This window comes from Lynx rufus, unplaced genomic scaffold (genome assembly GCF_022079265.1).
Source record: "Lynx rufus isolate CCGP_SWC_20201006 ecotype Redwood Valley unplaced genomic scaffold, mLynRuf1.p SCAF_18, whole genome shotgun sequence".
NCBI classification, from domain to species: Eukaryota; Metazoa; Chordata; class Mammalia; order Carnivora; family Felidae; genus Lynx; species Lynx rufus.
Genome location: NW_025814832.1, coordinates 1034771 through 1057233, shown reverse-complemented (window position 1 = coordinate 1057233; position 22463 = coordinate 1034771). Strand labels below are relative to the sequence as shown.

At 47.3% G+C, this 22463-nt stretch overlaps 1 protein-coding gene across 2 annotated transcripts in view; it reads left to right on the top strand.

Annotated features, from left to right (window-relative positions):
- RAP1GAP2 (RAP1 GTPase activating protein 2) overlaps positions 1-22463 on the top strand; it is a 190669-nt gene that overhangs the window by 118921 nt on the left and 49285 nt on the right. For both annotated transcript variants that reach the window (XM_047080602.1, XM_047080604.1), the window contains 5 exons: positions 9379-9414; positions 14240-14284; positions 14999-15031; positions 15426-15638; positions 16829-16932. In XM_047080602.1, coding sequence (XP_046936558.1) covers positions 9379-9414; positions 14240-14284; positions 14999-15031; positions 15426-15638; positions 16829-16932 — 431 coding nt within the window. The remainder of the gene's footprint in view (positions 1-9378; positions 9415-14239; positions 14285-14998; positions 15032-15425; positions 15639-16828; positions 16933-22463) is intronic.

The following is a 22463-nucleotide window of genomic DNA, read 5'->3' as shown; positions in this document are numbered from 1 at the left end:
CTTTCCAATTTGGATGCCTTTTATTTCTTTCTCTTACCTAATTGCTTTGGCTAGAATTTTTAGTACACTGAATAGTAGTGGTGAGAGTGGGTATCCTTATTTGGTTCCTGGTCTTATGGATAAGTTTTCAGTATGCTTTCAGTGTCATTGAGCATGACTTGGGTTTATAAAAAAAAAAGTCCTTTATCATATTGAGGAGGTTTCTTTCTATTTTTAGTTTTCTGAGTATTTTTATTATTGGATTTTGTCAAGTGCTCTTTCTGTATTAGTTGAGATGATCATGTGTCCCTCCCCCCCCCCCATTCTATTAATATGATGTATTACATTGATTTTCTCATGTTGGACCAACCTTGCATTCCTGGGATAAATCCCATGTGGTCATGGCATATGGCACGCTGTTCAATTTGGTTTGCTACTGTTTTGTTCGGATTTTTGCGTCTGTATCCAGCAGGGATACTGGTCTGTAGTTTCCTACCCTTGTAGTTTCTTTGTATGGTTTTGATAATGAGTTAGGAAGTGTTCCCTCCTCTTATATATTCTGGAAGAGTTTATGAAGGATTGGTGGTAATTCTTCTACTTCCTCCTCCTCTCCTTCTTCCCCACTTCTCCCCCATTCTCCCCCTCCCCCTCCTTTTTTTTTTTTTTTTTTTAAGTAGGCTCTAAGCCCAGCATGGAGCCCAGGTGGTAATTCTTCTTGAAATGTTTGTTAGAATTTACCATGTTGCCATCTGATCCTGGACTTTTCTTTTTGGGAAGTTTTTTGATTATTGAATCAATCTTTTCACTTAGCCCTTCACTCTTAGGCTGCTTGCTTGGTACCTGTAGTCATTTGCATTTTCGAATCCTTGGAGATTTAAATAGAATTCTGCCTAATTTTTAAGATGTTCCATAAGAACCCAGCCATCTTCCCATTCTTCCTGATGCTGTTCCACCTCTGGTCTGGCCAGGTTGGTCCCTGTCACACATCACCTTCATTAAGTACAATGGATTCCACAAGTTAGTGGTTCTCAGTGTGGTCTCTAGACCAGGAGTATCAGTATCACCTGGCAACTTGTTATAAATGGAGCTTTTCTGGCCAGGAATTAGAAGCTTGGGGGGGGGGGGAGGTGGCTCGAAACCTGTTTTTCAACAAGCCCTTCAGGCAATTCTGTTGCATCACTGGTTGTCATAGTAAATAAAGACCCCTGGAGGCTCCTGGCCCAAGATGACACAGCTGAAGTAGTGTCTCCAGGCGCCAGCAGCCGAGGAGCTGTGCTCAATGTGAATTGGTGGGATTGGAGCCCAAAGAAGGGAAAGAGGAGCAAGAAGGTAGCATAAGAGAGAAGGGGAGGGAGGCTTGCATGGAGCACTCCCTGTGCCTGGATGCAACTTACTGGAGGTGCCAGTTGGGGGTAGGGTTGGCTGTCCAGGATGAGGGGTACAGTCTGTGGCCAAAGAGCAGACAGTACTTACTGGCATCAGCACTGACCTCTTTAGCCCAGACTCCTAAGCCGAAGACTCAGCCTCCACCGCCTGCTTCGTTCTTGGCTTGCTTGGCAGAGTAATCAGTCTCTCATTCAGCACGTGTTCCTGGAGCATCTCCTATGTGCCAGGCAATTCTAGGCCCAAGGACATAGCAGTGAACGAAATCAAGGGCCTGCCTATGAGGATCTCCTATTCTAGCGAACCTACCCTTTGTCTTCTTGTGGGGAACATCCCCAGCGTTTTCCGCAGGCTTTGGCAGCTAGGCTGGTGGCCAGCTGGCCCCCTCACTCTGCCTGCGCTGTGGAGGGGGACCTCTAGGCCAGCAGCAGAGTTAGAGCAGTGAGACTTGCGCTCTGGCTAGGCAGCCATGGGACATATCCTGTCTGGCTCCCCATGGGGGGTGTGCTCTGTGTTCCTTAGCTCTCCCAACCTTCCAAAAATCTCTTTACAAAACTCTCCAGAAATCCTTTTCTTTTGCAGTGTCTTCCTTGCCTATGGGGACAAGAAGCTTGCTCTGTTTCCCTCTTCCCCCAGCACCACCCAGCCCATGTCTCTCCATCCCATTTTCCTGGGAGCACCTTCTCCTCCATCCTTGTCTTGTTTCCATGTCTCTTGTTGCCGTCGACACACCTTTGCTTCTTTGGTGTGTCCTAGATTCAGATAGGCAGGGACAAGGAGACAATTGCTACCGTGCACGAGCATGCTGTGTTGGGTGCTCTGCCAGGCTCTGCAGACTGGCTCACGTTACCCCACCGCAGCCCCACTCCAAGGCGCAGGTGCTCAGACGACACCGTCCTGTGCTGTGAGCAGCGGGCGTGTGGTACCTCCTGGGCAGGGGTTGTAGAAAGGCCGTTCACATATAAACACATCCTGTCTCCAGGAGGGGAAGAAAGGAGCTCAAAGCTAGGGCAGGTTGCCTAGCAGGGACCCTATGGGCAGCAGGTGGGTGGCAGTGAGTGTCCCTTCTCCAAGTAGGGTCGGGGGGAGGATGAGGGAGAGGGGGCAGTGCTGGTGGAGATCTCCCCAGCTGAGATATAGCAAGAAGGAAAGAATAGGTGGCTGCTTGTCTGCAGGGAAAGGCCGCATCCAGATGTAGGGCTGCTGTGGACCAGATGGAGATAGGGCGCAGGGCAGCGAGATGGAGGTCTGTGGCCTCCCACACTGTGCTCCTTCATGGCTGCTTCTCCGTTGCCTGGGCAGGGGCTGACACCCAAGTGAACAAGGAGGGGCATCTGGAGGATTTCTTGAGGCTGACCTTGCAGGTTCTGTTCTCTTCTGCTCCTGCTGCCTTAGACCTCCTCCTGCGTTCACCCCCAAGGACTCGCTTTGCCCTTGTAGAGGAAGGCCTGATGTTTTCTATATTGGGAGGTGGAGAGGACAGGGGTGGAATCCAAACAAAAGCCTGGGGCCCAATCTGTGACTTCCTTGGTTGAGCGCTGGCTCTCTGTGATTATCTCATGGCTTACTTGACTGGCTGTTAAAGGGGAGCCCAAGGGGACACGCTGGCAGTGGCTGGGATTTGGGTGGCAACCGTTGCTGCTAATAATAAATGGGACAGCTGAGCGGATGCTATTGATGAGGAGGCTGAATTACATTTCTCTGTGACAATCCAATGCTGGCTTCCTGATGGAGGGGGAATTCCCTTCCTGAGGATGCCTCGGGCGGGACTTCATTCTGTCTTGAAGGGCCTACGGGACAGTGCTAGTGAGTCAGTAAGCATTTATTGAGTGCGTTCTGTGTGCTCTTGGCTGTGTGACGCAATCTCGGGGGTGTGGACGGCGGTAGGTGTGAGTGGCCGGAGCTGCTGTTCCGGGCTGGCCTGAGTCACCCTGCTTCTGGGTGGAAAAAGAGACTTGCTCTTTGCCATGGCTGGACTGTCCCATAGGAAAGTTCAATGAGTCACCGAGAAGTGGGGCCGGCACAGCTGAGGCCAAGTTGCCACTGTTCTCTGCTCTTGGGCGCTGTCCACGCAGGAGTCGCTGCCCAGTGCATTACTCAGGCCCGAGGCCGGATCTCAGCCCTCAGCCTCCCATCTGTGCCAGCCCCAGCATCCTCACTTGGGAAACGCAAACCCGTTTTTAACAGTAATCTAAACACACTGCCTCTGGGAAGACTGATAAAGCTGTGTTCTAAATCCGGAACTGTCCTAAAGCTTCCAGACCATCTCTCAAAAGGACACAGCTCACTTCCAGAGCAAGCTTTCTTTTTAACTTTTTTTTCTATGTTTGTTTATTTTTGAGAGACACAGAGAGACTGTGAGCGGGGCAGGGTAGAGAGAGAGAGGGAGACACAGAATCCGAAGCAGGCTCCAGGCTCTGAGCTGTCGGCACAGAGCCCGATGTGGGACTTGAACCTACAAACCGTGAGATCATGACCTGGGCCGAAGTTGGATGCTTAAACAAGGCTTAACCGACTGAGCCGGCAGGCGCCCCCCAGAGCAAGCTTTCTAAGTAGTAAATAGCAACTACCAGCAGAAACTGCGTGCTCGCCTTGGACCAGGTACTTCCTGGTCCACGTTCTCACTTCGCCCTCACGTGAGCCTTGAAAGGCCTGTCTGCCTTGTTGATCGACTCACTGTTCGTTGAGCACACATCATGCTTCTTCATCTGTCCACCTCTGTCCACACAGTAACCACTGCCTGTAATGACCTCTTCCCCCTCCCTAGCAAAGTGATTTCAAAGTGATTTCTGTTTATCCTTTAAGGTCTAGTGGGATCCCGCTTCTCGCCAGAAGCCTTCCTTGATGGGGTGGTGTTAAAATGTGTCCACACATTTTTTGATACTTCCCTCCTCAAGAGGTGGAAGCTAATTCCCCCCCCCCCTTGAGTGTGAGCTGGTTGTGTGGTTGTGGGCACTCGCATCCAATGAATAGGACAAGGGGGAAGGGATGGTGTGCAGTTTCACAGACGAGGTCGTAAGAGGTGCTGTAGCTTTGCCTCTCAGATCACTCACTCTGGGGGGAGTCAGCTGCAGTATTTTGAGGACATTCAAGCAGCCTCTGGAGAGGTGTGTGTGATGGAGGATGGGGCCTCCTGGCAGCAGCTTTGTGAGCAGATCCCTCAGCCCCAACCAGGTCTTCAGGTGATGCAGCCCCCGTTCATGTCCTGACTGTAGCCACCTGAGGAACTCTGAGCTGGAACCGTACAATGAAACCACTTCTGCATTCCTGAGCCAAAGAAATTTAGAGTCACTAAGTTTTGGAGTCATTTGTCACACAGGAGTAGAGAACTCATACACTTGACCTTCCAGCCAGAAGTGCTTCATGCCTCCTCTGAACCGCTCTGACACTGGTCATCTGTAACAATGCTGAGCAGCTTTGTCTAATAATTGAGATGAAATACCCTGGAGTCCTCGCCTGGCACTTGCAGTATCTAGTCCGTGCCTTGCAGGTGCTTAATCATTTGGGGTTAACAGATCAGGCAATACAAGGGCATTGTCTAAGAACACACAAATACGTATTTTTCCCCCACAAAAGATCTTTTGATTGCCACTTTTCATGGATAACAGAGAGCAAACTGGATAGGAGGGTCATTTGGGAGAGGCTCAGTCTGTAATCCACAGAGCCACGGTCAGAGCTGGGAATGAATTGGCCCGAATCCAGGGGCTTTCTGTGGACACCAAAGGCAGTGTACTTGTGTCCCTGGATACCCGGTAATGAAGACGAGAGAAGGGCCTGGGGCAGGGGCTGAGGGAAGCAAAGAAAGGAATGCCAGAGCTTCTGCTGTCGAAGCCTTAAAAACTATTGCTGGGTAACAAGTTACTCCAAAAATAATTTATAGTTGTTACAGATAATTTAAAAAATATGAAAAGAAAAAAGGAAAAAAAATATCCTTAACCTATAACTTAGTTTGACATTTATCCTTCAAGTTAGTATTTTTTGTCTGGATGAGTGATGTGTGTATGCACGTCAGACCTATCTATCTGTATCGATACCTACATACCTATGCATATCTATGTATTTTATACCTGTATATTGATATCTTTATGTGTATATCATATAGGGGATACACACACACAAATAGGTTTTTTATATCTAATTGAAAAAAAATGGGATCACCTAAATTCCATTTGTCTCACTTAGCAGTGCATCTTGAATCTTTTATTAAAATTTTCTTTTATTTTGGAGACTGCGAGTGGGGGAGAGGGGCAGATATATGGTTTGCAAATATTTCTCCTATTTTGTGAGGTTGTCTTTTCACTTGAGAGTGTCTGTTGAAGTACAAAAGTTTTTAATTTCGGTGAAATTAAATCTAAATTATTGTTTTTTGTTTTTGCTGCTTATGCTTTGGGTGTCATATCTAAGAATCCATTCCATATGCAGTGTCACAAAGACTTACTCCTATGTTTTATTCTAAGAGTTTTATTTATTTTATTTAAACATTTTTTTAAATGTTTACTTTTGAGACAGAGAGAGACAGAGAACATGAGTGGGGGAGGGGCAGAGAGAGAGAGAGGGAGACACAGAATCTGAAGCAGGCTCCAGGCTCTGAGCTGTTAGCACAGAGCCAGACGTGGGGCTTGAACTCATGCACCATGAGATCATGACATGAGCCAAAGTTAGACACTCAACTGACTGAGCCAACCCATATGTTCCTTCTTCTAAGAGTTTTATAATTTTAGCTCTTATATCTAGGTTGTTGATTCATTTTCAGTTCATTTCAGTAGATGGTGTGATCTAAGGGTCCAACCTCATTCTTTTGCACATGGCTATCTAGTTTTCCCAACATGATTTGTTGAAAAGACCCCGTTGAATAGTCTTGGCACCCTTGTTGAAGACCGATTGCCATAGATCTATGGATTTGTTTCTGAACTGTAACTTTCATTCCATGGACCTATAGGCCTATCCTGTGTCAGTACCACACTGTCTTGATTGTTTTGCTTTGCAGTAAGTTTGAAATTGGGAAGTATGAGTCCTCCAACTTTGTTCTTTTGGCCGTTCTGGGCCCCTTGAATTTCAGTGTCAATTTTAGGATTACTTTTTAATTTCTACAAAGGATTCAGCTAGGATTTTGATAGAGATTGCGTTGAATCTGTAGATCAGTTTGGAGGGTGTAGATCTCCTAATCATACCAACCCTTCTAGTTGTGATCATGGGATTTATCTCCATTTGTTTATAACTTCTTTAATTTCTGTCATCAATGTCTTGTGCTTTTCAGAGTATACGTTTTTCATTTATTTTGTTAAATCTACATGTAAGTATTTTATTCTCTTTGATGCTATTAAAATTGGAATTCTTAATTTTATTTTCATTGTCCATCAATAGTATATAGCAAAACAATTTTTTTTTGTAGGTTGATCTTGTGTCTTGCATCCTGAACTCATTTATTGTATTATTTTTAGTAAGTTTTGCTTAGTGAATTCCTTATTTCTCTGTATAAGATTATGTGAATAGAGAGAGTTTCAGTTCTTCCTTTCTAGTTCGGATGCCTTTTATATAGTTTTTTTGTGTGTTTTTTTTTTTTTTTCTTTTGCTCAACTGTTCAGGCTAGAATATCTAACACAATGATAAACAAAAATGATGACAGTGGATATTCTGGTCTTACACCTTCTTTTATGGACAAAGTATCTAGTTTCCCATTATTAAGAATATTATTACCTGTGATTTTTTTTTTTTTTGGTAAATGCCCTTTATCATGTTGAGGAATTTCCCTTCTATCTAGTTTGGGGTGTGTGTGTGTGTGTGTGTGTGTGTGTGTGTTTAATTTTACTCAAGAAAGGGTTTTGAATTTTGTCAAATGCTTTCTTTAGTCTTTGAGTTGATAATACGGTTTTTGTTTTTATTCCTCTGGTTTTTATATTCATTGATTTTTGGATGTTAAACCAACTTTGCATGACGGTAATAAGTCCCACCCAGTCATGGTGTATAATTCTTTTTAGAAGGTGCCGGATTCAGTTTGCTAATATTTTTGAGAATTTTTGTGTCTATATCCATGAACTATATTGGTCTGTAGTTTTCTTGTGATGACTTTGGTTTTGGTGTCGGGGTAATACTACTCTTTTAGAATAAGTTGGCAAGTGTTCCCTCTCCTATTTTAAGAGTTTCTGAGGAATTAGTATTACTTCTTCTTTAATGGCAGGATTTACAGCTGAAGCCATCTGGACCTGGGCTTTTCTTTGTGTAGCTTTTTGATTACTAATTCAATTTCTTTATTTATGAAATATATATATATTTTCATCAGCTCAGACTAAATATATATATATATATATATATATATATATATATATTTAGATTTGCCGTTTCTTTGAGTCAGTTTCAGTAGTTTGTGTATTGCTTGGAATTGTCCATTTCATCCAAGTTATTTAACGTATCGACACCTATTTGTGGTATTTGAACGTAGCTCATCGTAACCCAAAAAATGGTGCGGTGAACATTCATCCTCGTGTTCCCATGGAAGCGTGTTCACAGCCCAGATTCTTAGAAGAGGAATTGCTGGGTCAGAAGTCTGTGCGTGCAAATGTTGATGGTTTCTGCCCTTTCGTCCTCTTCCTGCTCATCTTTCTCCCCTTGTTGATTTATATAAATTCTTTCTGTCCAGGAATCTTGGTCTCCTGGAGGTTGGAGCTAAGAAGGATGCGCAGAATCAATGGGGAGGATAGATTTGGGAGTTGTGTGTTTGACAGCTCCTTCTGGTCAGGGGTGCTGATGTGCTGAAACTTGTCATCCACTCTGTATATTCACAGGTGGGGTTTCCAGACCCTTAAGCCCAAACTGCTGGTGGGTCAGAGACTCTTGCCTCTGACAGGCCAGCTTTGGTCTGGGACAGGTCATTTGAAGCCAGGTGACTCCTCAAGCGTTCTTCCCGCGGTGGTTCTCTCTGGGAATTCTGAGGGCCGGGGGGCTCCTGGTGATTCTGGCCCATTGGTGCCTGTGGAGGAAGGGAGGGATGCCCTACCTCTGCTTAAAGGAGTGACAAGATATCCTCGTTTTTCATTATCACTGCTTTTCTTTTCTTTTGTTTTCTTTTCTTTTCGTTTTGTCTTCTCTTCTCTTCTCTTCTCTTCTCTTCTCTTCTCTTCTCTTCTCTTCTCTTCTCTTCTCTTCTCTTCTCTTCTTTTCTTTCCCGTTCATCTGAGGACTATGTTCTGGGTGCTCATTAACTCACGGCTTGCCAGTGCCCCGATGTGGGCAGTGATGTTGTGACCAGACAGTGTAGCTGTTTCTATGGAGGGGAAGCTGCTGAGAACTCTCTGCATGCATTTTGTTAGGGCAGAGCTTTTAGCCACTCACCACCCCCCCCCCGCCCCCCTTTTCCACTTCCTGTTTCTCCTTTTTGCCTTTACCTGGAATTTACAAAGGCTGGCACCAAAGTGGGTTAAAGATTTGGATTTACATAGTTTGAGATTTAAAAAAAAAATCTCTCCAGGTCCCTGGAGGCTGCAGTTCGGTCGTTTTCAGGCTTTGCTCACAAGCTCCAGGGTCCCAAAGAGGTGCTCTGGGGGCAGGGGACAGGGGCAGGCACATTTGGAGCTCAAGCCCCCATGGCTGCCCTGGCCAGGGTCCCTGGAGGGCTGTGTTGCTACTAAAGTTGGAAAGCTACTTGTGTTGGACTCCTTGGCCTCACTGTTGGGTTGAAAATATTCCAAACATGACTCCTTCTGGAGGCTTCATCCTGGGGCTGACAGGTGCTTTAGGGAACTTGGCTTTTCCCAGGGGCCCTATAGACTCCTCTCTCTTGACAGAGACTGAGCGGCTGTCTCCCCAGGGCCATTCGCCAGCCTGCGCATGTTTCGTTTTTTCTTTTGTTGTATGGGGCATTCTGGCCCTCCAGCCTGCAAAAGCAAAATCAAATTACCTTCTCTCTTGATCCAAATGACTCTCATCCCCCGGGAAGCCCTGGGCTAAGTTTGCAGACAGTTGGTAAGGAGGCTTTCTCAGCAGACCTCCTGACTGATGTATCTTCTTTGTGTCTTTCAGTCTGCGGAGTTCTTTGAGATGCTGGAGAAAATGCAGGTGAGCCTCGCCAAAGTGGGGTAGCTGAGCCATGGGTGGCGGGCGTGCTGTAGTGTCCTTGGGGGATACGACACCAGGCAGAACTTGGGAGCCTTGGAGGGAAGGGAAGAGAAGAGAGAACTCATAGCCTGAACTACCTAAGGCCATTTTCATGCTGAGCAGCAGGAGGATTCTGGGAAGCTCCTGCCCGAAGGAAAAAACCAGAAAAATCTCCTCCGGTAGAACAGATGCAATACACAACCTCACAGATGTGGAGAGGGCTTGAAAGGGTCCGTTGTTCCTGGGAGGGGTTGGGAAGAAAGTCGGAAAAAGAAAGCCCTTTCCTAGGGGCGCATCTTGAGTCTGGGAGGCAGAGCTTCGGGTGAGAGACCCACCCGAGGTCAAACCTTGCACCTAACACTTGCTAGCACAAGTTCCTTCCTTTTTCTGAGCCTTCCGGCTCCTGTTTTCTATCTGTTCACAGCACTGTTTTCACCTCCCTCTGACACCAAATGTGTGGTTGTTTTCCCCCCACCGAACAATTCTGTGACACCAGCTTGGTGTCCTGCAGTTCAGCTCCATTCTGACACTGTCTCCCAGAGAGAGCGTCAGATCCCACAGGGTATGGGCTCTGCCCCGCAAGCCTGCCCCCTGCCCGCTTCAGATGCCGGCCACGAGTCTGTTGTCACCTGTGCTTCTGACCAACAGGCTATGAATTTGAGGGTCCCATGATTCCCTGCTCAGGTTCTATTCATTTGCTAGAGTGGCTCAGAGAACTCAGAACAGTTTACTTACTAGATTATCAATTGATTCATAAAGGGATATAACTCAGGAACAGCCTGATGGGAGAGTTGTGGAGGGCAAGGTATGCGGGAAGGCCGGGAAGAGCTTCTGTGTCCTCTGGATGTATCACTCTCCCAGCGCGGCCATGTACTCACCAACCCGGAAGCTCCCCGAACCCATCATTTGGGTTTTTTATAGAGGCTTTATTACTTAGGCATGATCGATTAAACCATTGGCCACTGGAGATTGATTCAGCCTCCAGCCCCTCTCCCCTCCTGCGAGGTTGGGGAGGTGGGACTGAAGGTTTGGAGCCTCTAGTGGTGGTTGGTTCCCCTGGCAACCAGCTCCATCCTTAGGGGTGTCCCAAAAGTCAACCTCATTAACAAACTTATAAATAACCTTCTTGCTTTCACCTTTATGGCTCTGGAGCTGTTTCAGGAACCAAGGACAAAAGACCAAATATTGTAGCAAAAGATGCTCCTGAATGCTCCCATTGCTCTCGTCACTTACGAGATTCAACAGGCTGTAGGAGTTCTGTGCCAGGAATGGGTGAAGACCAGAATATTTGTTGTTATAAATCATGCCGCAGCCCTTATAAATAATAACAGAAATACCCACTCACACGGTTGTTGGGATGAAATGAAATAATGTATGTAAATACTTGATAAGCATTGCATAAAAATCAGTGTTCAAAATGGATTTGGGGGGCACTTTATAATTATTCCTCACCAAGGGGCCAGGGTTCACAGGTAAGAACTGGTGCCCTGGGGGGTTTGGGGGGACGTCCAGAAGGCTTAACTGATATGGGTGGGAAGAAGACGCTGACAATAGCACATGTATTTAAAAATTAAAAAAAATTTTTTTTAATGTTTATTTTTGAGAGACAGAGAGAGCGTGAACAGAGCATGAACAGGGAAGGGGCAGAGAGAGAGGGAGACACAGAATCAGAAACAGGATCCAGGCTCTGAGCTGTCAGCATAGAGCCCGATGTGGGGCTCGAACCCACGAACCACAAGATCATGACCTGAGCCTAAGTAGGTCGCTTAACCGACTGAGTCACTCTGGGGCCCCTAAAATTAAAAAAAAAGTTTATTTTTGAGAGCCAGCACTAGTGGGGGAGGGGCAGGGAGGGCAACAGAGAATCCAAAGAGGGCTCTGTGCTGACAGCAAAGCGTCTGATGTGGGGCTTAGAACTCACAAACGAGCCATGAGATCATGACCTGAGCCACAGTCAGATGCTTAACCAACTGAGCCACCCAAGCGCCCCGGTAGCACATGTGTTTTAAGCACTTTTCTCGGCTCAGACAGTAACAAGTCTTAGCTCATTTCTTCCTGAAAAGTCCGCAGGAAGCAGCTGTACTATTATCATTATTTTCTTTTCACAGGTGGGAAAACTGAGGCACAGAGATCTTACTTAAAGCACTCAAGGGTTGTGGGTAGTAAGTAGCTTCAGAGTCAGAAGGCTTAGCCATTATGTTATGATGCTTTCTACCCTGAGTAGATGCTACAGGTGCAGGGAAAGATTCCATGGTAATGGTGTGGAAGCTCTGGAGGAGAGGCAGTTAGGGTGCCACTGCGGTCCTGTGATGCAGGTGGAGACACTGAGGTGCTCACAGGAAAGCCAGGTCTCCCTAATGATAGGGAAGGGGAGGGACCATTTGAGGGAGAAGTATTGTAGTGGTTGTGTCATTATCACCCAGAAGTTACAAAGATCCTCCAGCAGTGTGTGGACTGCAGACCGATTTTACATACATTTAGGGACTTACAGTCGGGTTGTGGAAACAGGGGTGGCATGTGCCTTGGCAGCGAGGGGTGGGAGACCGTGCGCAGCTACGTGCTCTGCTGCCTGGCGTAAAGCTGGGATTTTCACCGGAGCCCATGAGATCCTGGCACTCTGGGAAGCTGGCAGGGGATTTGCAGCTCCCCCTGCCTTCTCTTCGTTTGGTCCCACAATCCACCCATCCCTCCCTCACCCCCAGCTGGAGACCCCCGCCTCCCCTGCAAAGGGCTCTCCCAGTACATAATTCAGCCCTCCTTAACTGGCCTCCTGCTGGTCTGCCTTCTCTGTGTCCAGGCTGCGGGGCTTGACTTCTCAACTCGATTGGGACCCTCCTGAGGGCAGGGGTTTGGTTTTTATGCTCTGTACGTTTGTGGCAGCAGACACCCGAGGGCTTGCCTGTTCCATCTCCGTTGAGATGGCCAGGGGCTGAAATCCAACTGCCTGGGGTTTAGGTCCCTGCCCACTGGGCCCCGGCCTCCAAGGGGCCCACACTTTCCAGCTCTTCTGTATGTACAAAACTCATATATGGGGAAATAGTGGGAGTGAAGCAGGTGGCGTGGTGTGGCCAGATCCTGTCCTTGGGCGTGGGCCACCTCTTCTCATGCTGTGGTTCTGGAGACTGACTTTCAGAGCAGTCAGTGCCCAGGGCACTCTGCGAGTCATGGAGAGCTGGAACTCAGATCTGGGACTCCTGACCTCCCCTCCACCCCCTGCCATCCCCCGACAGTGGAGGAATTGGAAGAAGGGCACAATTCCTATGAAGCAACCGAGACTGAGGTCCATTTTGTCCTGGGTTCAAGTTTTAACCCTGGCACTGTGTAGCTGAGTGTCCTTGGTCAAGTCACTCTACCTGTCTGATCCTTGATTTCTTCATGGTGAGGAAAAAGGGGGGTTAATGATAATACTGATTGCAAAGGCAGATCCATGGAAAGGAGAGGAGAGGGCCCAGAGCTGGGTGATGGCTCTGTGTCATCGGGGAGGGGATGAGTGGGGAGGAGGTTTGCTTTCCTGCCCAGGGGCTGTTCCCAAGTAGGGGTGACTAATGCAGGACAAACAAAACAAACTTCTGACATCACCCCCCTCCCCATCTGCCCAGTTTGCCTCCCTGGACAGGGTCTGCAGGGCCACCCAGGTGGTTTTCTCCCTGTGTGGGGAGAGGAGCACCTGTCCGGTGGGAGGGGTCCTCCCACACCCTCCTGAGCAATGCTGCAGGGTGACTCAGCCCAGAGAAGTCCGGAGAAGCCGAAGTCTAAACCCAGCCAGTGAGCGGGAGCCTTGGGCTCCAAGGCCTATGGGATATGATTGTGTGCTTAGACAGACAGCCTGGCTTCAAATCCAGGCCCTGCCACTCAGTAGCTGTGCAACAGCAGAAGCAGCCGCCTCTCTGTGCCTCAGTTTCCCTTTGGCATAAAGATGCTGAGGGCTTCAAAGGAGACAACCGTGGGAGGGTGCTGAGGAAGCTTAAAATCCCCATGCATTATGTTACGATTAGGATGGTCTTCTCTCCAGAGGGGACCTGTTTGTCCTAGTTATCCCACCTTCTCATTCCCTTACTCAATTTATTCAAACAGTCTAATTTAACTATGTGCTCCTGTCTTGAAAAAACCCAGTGAAGTCAGATCTGGACCATAGGACCACAGGACAAGGCACTGCTTCCCAGAAATGAACGAGCTCCAGGCCCCCTGCCTGTCACCTGTGGGTCTGCCCCCCAAGGAGGGAGGGCAGCTGTGGGGGCACCAGGTCCAGAGTGCTGGCTTTGACACCATTTGGACGTGGGTTCCCATCCTTGCCCCGTACCTACTGGTCCTAAGAGCCTGGCAGAGAGATTTCAGTGCCGGCACGATATTGCTCCCTGGGAATGATGGTAATAATTATCTGTAGCCAAACCAGTCACTCTTTCAAGGGCTTAACCAACATCATCAACATTTAACCTTTACCACACTGGTAGCTGCTATTACCGTTTGGGTTCTACAGAAGGGAGCACTGTGCCACAGAGGTTTTGTGACTTGCCCAAGGTCCTAAGTGGCAGTGTTGGGATCTGAACCCTGGTGATCTAGCTCGAGCCTGTGCTCTTAGTTGCCTGCCCTACTGCCTTACTTGGAGCTGCTGTGGGGACTGAGTGTGACAAGGTGTGTGATGTGTAAGGACCGGGCACGATCAGCTGTAGCTATTATTACCAACCCCATCAAGGCAGGGGCTTGCGAATCTCAAGCGAACCCTCCATTTGTCCCCTTTTATGTGACCTTTGCTTTTTCATGAATCCTCTTTTCCGTGTTGCCATAGGGGATCAAGCTTGAAGAGCAGAAGCCGGGACCCCAGAAGAACAAGGTGGGCTGTGTGGATGAGGCGGCAGCCCTGTGGGCGCGACGAGGGGACAGCCGGCGTGCTGGGGTCTGCCATCGTCCACCTGACTTCCACCAAGAGCTACTTAAGTGGCTGCGCCTGTGTTGACTGGGCGCGGTGGATAGTAAGGGGGCCTTAGCTTGATGCCTATAGGGCAGCTTTAGGGGGTGGGGATGGAGGCCTTCAGCGAGACCTACGGCTTGTGGCTCAGCCTTGATCTTCTGTACCTGCTCCTGCAAAAGAACTGCACACGGCATTTAGGGGTATCAGGCTCTGGGCTCGAGGCTCTGCTCCTCCGCTACAGTTTCCTTTCCCAAGGCCCAGGGAAGCTCGTCACTTGGAAGTCAGCTCCCTTGCCTGAAGGCGGGGCTGGGTGAAATCAGGAGCCATCCTCCTGTTTTTGCCCTCATTCCCAAGGGGTGAAAGGTGAGAAGTTCAGAGCCTTTGTGCAGTGCACCTTCAGCTAGCCAGGTTTGCGTTCAGGTTCTGTCACTTTGGGGAAGCACTCAAGGGAAGCCGGATTCCCAGAGCTCCCTCTCTGCCGTTCTGCATCTGGTGTTCCCTTTGATGCTCTTAAAGCTCTCATGCAGCCTGCCAGGCAACCCCCACCCCTGACCCGGGAGAGGGGAATGGAAACAGCCATCACACTTCACGGGCACTGCTGGGGCTAACGGTCGCCTTGTCTGGTTTGTCTTGCAGGATGACTATATCCCATATCCCAGCATTGATGAGGTAGGAGCCCCCTGGCCACACTGCAGCCTGCGCTGGGTCTCAGCTCTGGGATGGCACTGGTGGGGGGGGGGTGGTGGCTGATGGCCCCTGCTCCGTCCCACGTGGGAGAGAACCTCAGGCCTGGAACTTCACCTTTGTGACCTCCGTTTTGCCACGTTGAGACTGGGGTGCTGATCACAGCCTTGCAACTTCGGTGCTCCAGGGTCGGCAAAGCTGAGAGGTTGTTGGGCTTAAATTTGGGGTTTGTGTTACTGTAAACACAGGCCTCAAATACAGGAGTCTCCACCATGGAACAGTTCAGAGGTGGGGGGGTGCCACCACTGGCACCCCACTCCTTTGCTCCCCCTGTAGAGCCAGGGCGGGCCACAGTGCAAGACTTTCTCTCTGCTTCCAGGTTGTGGAGAAGGGAGGCCCGTACCCCCTGATTGTCCTGCCCCAGTTTGGGGGCTATTGGATCGAAGACCCAGAGAATGTGGGGACACCGACCTCCCTTGGCAGCAGCATCTGTGAGGAGGAGGAAGAGGACAGTCTCAGCCCCAGCACATTTGGCTATAAGCTCGAGTGCAAGGGCGAAGCCAGGGCCTACCGCAGGCACTTCCTAGGGAAGGTGAGGCTGAGGGCCCCTGGGTGGAAATAGCTGCTGGTGCAGGCAGGGAAATGCACCTAGACCAGCCTCGTCCAGCGCCCCTTTCTCCCTGTCTCTTCTCCTTCCTGGGCCTGCCCCCTTCCTAGGGCCTGCCACTGTCCTGCTGTCCTGGCTGGGGAGGTCCGACTGGCTCTGCTCCTGGGCGAGGGTACAGGGGGTGTACAGAAGTCAGGAAGGCTCAGTGTGATGGGTCCTTGGGGGCACCACCCCCACCAAATGTTCACGGAGGTGACCGGATGGGGAGCGTTTGGGGGTGAAGGAGAAAATATGTTCTCACACCTTGGAAGTCTTTGTTTCTGTGTACATAGTACAAATCTCTCGTGTCCTCACTCCAGCAGGTCCCCAGGGTGATGTGCTGTGAGCCTCTGATTGTTTAAAAGTGACAAAGTTACATTTCTTTAAATATATTCTGCTCTTCAGACTTGCTTGGTTCGGAAGTCCCAAGGGCAGATTCTGGAAGTTTCCAGTCTAAGGCAGTTTTGCAGAGTTTCACAGGAGGAGGGAGCTGCATCAGAACCCCCATCCTAACTTGTTCAAATGCAGATTCCAGGGCCCCACCCTGATATGGCAGATCTAGGGTGGGCTCCCCGAGCCTGAGAGAGGCCCACTGTCCAGAGCAGCTCCCAGCTTCCCACGGGCGGAGGAGCCAGAGTTCCTCCTAGTTTTATTCCCACAAATAGTCGGAATCAGCAGGAGCTTCCTCCTGGGAGCAAGAAAGTGGATGTGGGGTCCTGTGGAGGGGAACTTGAGCTCCAGCGTTCAAGGTGGGCTTGAACACTGGATCTGTCCCTTACTAGTTGTGTGACCCTGGGCAGTTACTTAGCCTCTCTGGACACCGGTTTACATATCTATGAAATGGGGATGATGATGTCATCTTCCCATAAGGTTGTGGTCAGGATTTAAGAAGTCAGTGGGTGTTAAGTGCTTAGTCTAGTGCCTGGCACATCCCGATGACTGCGCAGTTGGAATCCCCTCCTGTGATCTTTCTCTTTCTCCTCCTCCTCCTCCTCCTCCTCCCCCTCCTCCTCCTCATCAACAGCAGCCACAACATCCTTGCCTTTCTTCCTCGTTGCTGTGGGCAAAAAAGGTGATTTGGGGGAGCCGTGTCTGGAAGGTCTCCTACTCTGTTAATACCTGATTTCTCTTTCTAGGATCACCTAAACTTTTACTGTACTGGCAGCAGCTTGGGGAACTTGCTCCTGTCCGTCAAGTATGAGGAGGCAGAGGGCATTGAGTACCTTCGGATCATTCTCAGGTGGGGCTGCTGCACCGTTGGAGGCCACGCCTCTAGTGGCAGGGACCCAGAAATACCAGTCTGACCAGTCTGGTCTGGGTGTGTGTGTGTGGGGGGGGGTGGTGGGGAACAGACTGGCTGGAATCCTGGGGCTCTGTTGAGTTGCTAAGCAAGGAGACCAGGTGTTTATGCCAGCCGGCCAACTGTGGGAGTCAGAGTGGTATCCTAGTCTCAAGGTCACCTAGACCATACCCCCGCCTGCCTTTCTGTCTGGCTGGGACCGTGGCTCTGAAGAATTTTGGAAGGGAAAATAGAGATGGCTCTTTCTGCTGAGATACAACTCCAAATCGCCCTGGGAGAGGGTTTGCCAGAGCACTGCTTGTGGCGTGCGTCCAGTCGGGAAGACAGATCCCAAAGCATCTGTGTGTGTGTGCAGGGTTCCCTGAGATGGAAAGTGGTCACAGCGGGAGCACTGATTTACAGCTAAGCCATGGTACCTCTCTCCTCAGGGGCAGGATCTGGGACTGGTTTCTGTTTTGTTCAACTGACATGTTTTGTAAAACCCCCTCTGTACTGGGGAGTGTGATAGGTGCCGGGATGCAATGATGGCTGAGTTGTGGTCTGTTTTCTGAAGGCTTACGGTCTAGTAGAAAAAAGCAGAGGATTTTACTGTGTGTCACAGGTATTATGCACAGGATGCTGTGGGAGCACAGAGAGTCTGTATCTTATTTATCTCTGCCCCTGGTGGACTGGTGGAGAAGCCTAGAAGGCCAAGTGTTAGTGCCTAGCAGAGTGCTGTGAACCTGTCAAGCTCCCAGTCCATATTCGTTGAATCTAATTGGAAGTCCTTGATGGCATTTGAAAGAAGCAGTAACATTTTTTTTTTTTCTGCCCAAATTTTGAGATAAATATGGGAGGGAGCAGGGGCACACAGTCGTGCTGTGGGAGAGGGGTGTGTGTGGGGGTGGTACAAGGGAGTTGTCAGCACCCATCCAGTCTTGGTTTTTTATTAAGGAAGGAAGCAGTTTTCTTTACGGAGGTTCACTTGGCTAGAAATCATATTTGCAAGGCAGGGAGAAGTTAACTAAATTGCTAGAGCAAATTTTTTGAGGGAGTAATATGTGGATCACCAACTCCAAATAGGATTTTGAACTAGGTGACTCTCTATAAAGAAAATTATTTTCTTTCTTAATAAAAATCAGACCTTGGGGTGGCTGCCTGGCTCAGTTGCTTAAGTGTCCGACTTCAGCTCAGGTCGTGATCTCGTGGTTTGTGAGTTTGAGCCGTCAGGCTCTGTGCTGACAGCTTGGAGCCTGGAGCCTGGAGCCTGCTTCGGATTCTGTGTCTCCTCCTCTCTCTGCCCCTCCTCTGCTCATGCTCTGTCTGTCAATAATAAATAAATGTTAAAAAAAGTTTAATAAAAAAAAATAGAAATCAGACCTCAACTGGATAGGATTTCTGAGTGAGATGACAATTGAACACAAGGATCTAACACCCTTTTTCCAATACTCCAATACTGTATCTTATTTGAAATGTTGCTTCAGAACTGAAAACATGAGAAAGATGTCAGGAACACACCACACACATTGAATATTTTTTTTTACATTGACTATTTTTAAAATAATCTATGGGGCAGTTAGGACTATAATGTGGATGGTATTGAGAGTTGAGCCCCAGCTCACCTTCCTTACAGAGCAGTGTAGCATTGGGATATATGAAATTAGGAATTCTGGGGGAGTCCTGTACTCTTTAAATGTTTATTTATTGATTTTGAGAGCAAGAGAGAGAGTATGAGCAGAGGGAGGGCAGAGGGAGAGAGAGAGAGAGAGAGAGAGAGAATCCCAAGTAGGCTCTGTGCTGTCAGTGCAGGGCCTGACTCAGGGCTCAATCCCACAAACTGTGATCATGACCTGAGGTGAAATCAAGAGTCAGGCGCTTAGCCACCTGAGCTACCCAGGCATCCCGAGTCCTATACTCTTTAGAAGTGAGCAGGAGCCTTGGAACAGTCAGGGGTCTTTCCACATGGAACCACTTTTGTTGTTGTAGGTCAGCAGCATTTGAAATCAATCCCCTGGGGAGCCCATCAGCAATCTCAAATGTGGCTTTCCCAAATAGAAAACCCTGGGGTGGCAGGGAGAAGCCGTACACCAGCTAGGAAGTTGGACAATCATTAATCTCACTTGGAGTGATGGCCAGGCCAAATTGAAAACCAGACATAAGAAAATTGGCCCTACAGCTTTAGAAGCTTTACCAGACACAAAGAAGAAATTATGCAGAGGTGACATTCCCCTGCTGGCAGTGACTCCTGTCCCAGCTTCTTCCTCATTCTTTGTAGGATTCTGGATTATTTAATTGATGTCTTAAAACAACTAGCTCTCCAGCCTAAAATCTGAGAAGTGTATTCTGACAGCTTCTGTATGTGCTATGAAGGTAGCCAAGAAGAATCTATCCACAATTGGAAATGAATAACAAGTCTGAGTCAATTTCTTCTTTTTTAAGTTTGGATGTAAAGAAGTAGGGGAGGAAAAAAACGCCTCACAGGTTGGTGAAAGGAAAGATTCTGCATCTAAAAAGGCATACTCTAGCATTTAGAAGGTAGGGACTAACTAAATTTTAGAAAGGATTATTTGCTACAGAAAGCCAACCAGATTTAGATATCTATTAACTTTGTATTTTCAGCAAACTTCCAGAAAAAATAAACCATATGAAAAAAATACAAAAGATATAGTAAGGTGACAGAATGAGATGAAAAAGTTGTTGGTAAATTAAAGAAAGAACATAAGAAAACTAAAAATGGCCAAAAATTTTTTAAATTTATTTTCTACATTTGTTTATTTTTGATAGAGAGAGATAGAGCATAAGTGAGGGAGGGGCAGAGAGAGAAGGAGACACAGAATCCAAAGCAGGCTCCAGGCTCTGAGCTGTCAGCACAGAGCCTGACGTGGGGCTTGAACTCACAAACCGTGAAATCATGACCTGAGCCGAAGTTGGACGCTTAACCGACTGAGCCACCCAGGCACCCCTGCCAAAAAGAATTCACCTGGGTGGCTCAGCTGGTTGAGCATCTGACTTCAGCTCAGGTCATGATCTCATGGTTCATAAGTTCAAGCCCCGCATTGGGCTCTGCGCTGACAGTGCAGAGCCTGCTTGGGATTCTCTCTCTCTTTCTCTCTTTCTCTCCTCCCTACCCCGCTTGCTCTGTCTCTCTTTCTCTCTCTCAAAATAAATAAACTTAACAAAAATTAAAAAGAATTTTAAATGATATTAGAAGCAGTAAAGAGAAGAATCTACTTTGTGGAAAACCCAGTTACTAATAGAGCAAGCTTTCACATAATTCAGAGGAAAACACAGAAACTCTAAAATGATGAGCAAATTATAATAAATGTGGGGAATAGTGAGCAGGAATTAAGTTTGTGGATAATTGATGTTCTTAAGCTAATTGAAGATTTAAATCTGCAGATTAAAATGGCTCACCCAATATCAGATGAAGTCAACGAAAGGAAACTAATAGCTGGACATATTTTGATGAAAATGTAATATTCCATGGATATAAAATCACTATTAGAATGAAAACATTCCAAAATAAAGGAAGATTAAACATTAACGTCTAGCAAAAGATAGAACATAAAGGAATATGAATAAATATAATAGAAGTCTGAATACATGTAATATATAATAAATATAAATGAGTTAAATTTCACAGCAAAGATTCTCAGTGTGAGTCATGCCTCCACCGCCCCCCCCCCACTAATGGATCAATCTATGTATCTTTATTTTATTAAAGAAAGTAATTCAGTATATTTAAAAAGAAAAGTGTTGAGAAAAAGTTATAACAAATACAAAAGGGTAGAGTTGCAATATTAATATGAAAAAGTAGAATTTGAGGCAAAAAAGCAGTCAGTATGACAAAAAGGGCTATTGCCTATTCATAAAAAATAAAGCCTTGTTTAATCAAGGCTTAATATGTGCCGGACATTCTCCAGGGGTAGGGCTAATGTAAGGAATAAGCTCATCTCTTATTACCTGGCTACAGAAAACATTCACTACATGTTAGGTATTCTTATTCTTGTTTTTATTCTCACTCATCTTCTTATGGATTGTTTTAGATCCAAAGATAGATGGTATGGCAGAACTGAAAAAAGTTTATAAGAGCTTGAATGTGGAGTGTGTGTCTGAATGTATATATGTGTGTGAGGGTGTGTAAGGTTGAGGGCTCATGCTAGAGAGGTAAGAAAAAGCTAAATCATGTATGGACTATGTCTAGGAACTTAGATTTTATTCTGTGAGCCAAAGGAGAGCTCCTGAAAGGAGAGTATCATGATATGATGTGCATTGTAGAGTGGTCACTGGCTAGATTAAGGGAATGTCTTGGAGGGAAGGCAAGGCTAGAAGCAGGAAGATGAATCAAGAGCGTGCTGTGATGAGTCAGGTGATTATCATGTGACTATACAGGCCACCTGGTTGCAGAATGTGAATGCTGCCTCCAGTACTGTGCAAACCAACAACCTGATGGAGCTGAACCAGGGTGACTTGCACTGAGGATAGAGGAAAACGGGTGGAAAGTTCCAAAACACCCAGAGAAATTGACATTAAGAAAGACAGCTGAACACATCAACAAATGAAAGCTGGATTTACTGCTGATGAAATGCAAGTAATGGTACACTTTCAAAATGACTTATATCTGAAAAAGGTAAAGAATGAATAGCATCTATAAACAGGATAATAAATTATGATATAGTCCATGAGTGGATACACATGGGTACAAAAAGAAAACAATTGGAATTATTGGAAAAAAAATAGTTGAAATAAAAAAAACTTAATACAGGAGAGCCTGGGTGGCTAAGTTGGTTAAGCATCTGACTCTTTTTTTTTTTTTAATGTTTATTTATTTCGGAGACAGAGAGAGACAGAGCATGAGTGGGGGAGGGGCAGAGAGAGAGGGGGACACAGAATCCGAAGCAGGCTCCAGGCTCTGAGCTGTCAGCACAGAGTCTGACGCGGGGCTCGAACTCACAGACCGTGAGATCATGACCTGAGCTGAAGTCGGACGCTCAACCGACTGAGCCACCCAGGCGCCCCAGCACCTGACTCTTGATTTTGGCTCAGGTCATGATCTTGCAGTTTGTGAGATTGAGCCCTGTGTCAGGTTCTGTGCTAACAGCTTGGGATTCTCTCTCTCCCTCTCTCTGCCCCTCCCCTGCTCGCTCTCATGTTCCCTCCCCCTCTCTCTCTCAAAATGAACCCTGAGAAACAAACAAAAAGTAAACCCCCAAAACAAAAAACTCAACACATGGGATAAAATCTGGTCTAATATAATGTATTCAGAATCAAAGAGTGAATCCATGAATTGGAAGATAGTCTTGAAGAATTCGTCCAGAGCGCAGCACAGCTCTAGGATAGAATATATGAAAAAGAAGGAAGCTATGTGGATAATAGACTGATAGGTCCCAGCATTTGTCTTAGAGTTTCAGAGGAAGGAATAGAGAAGCCAGTGGAGAAGAGATATCCAAAGAAATAATGGCTGAGAATATTTCAGAATTGAAGAAAGCACA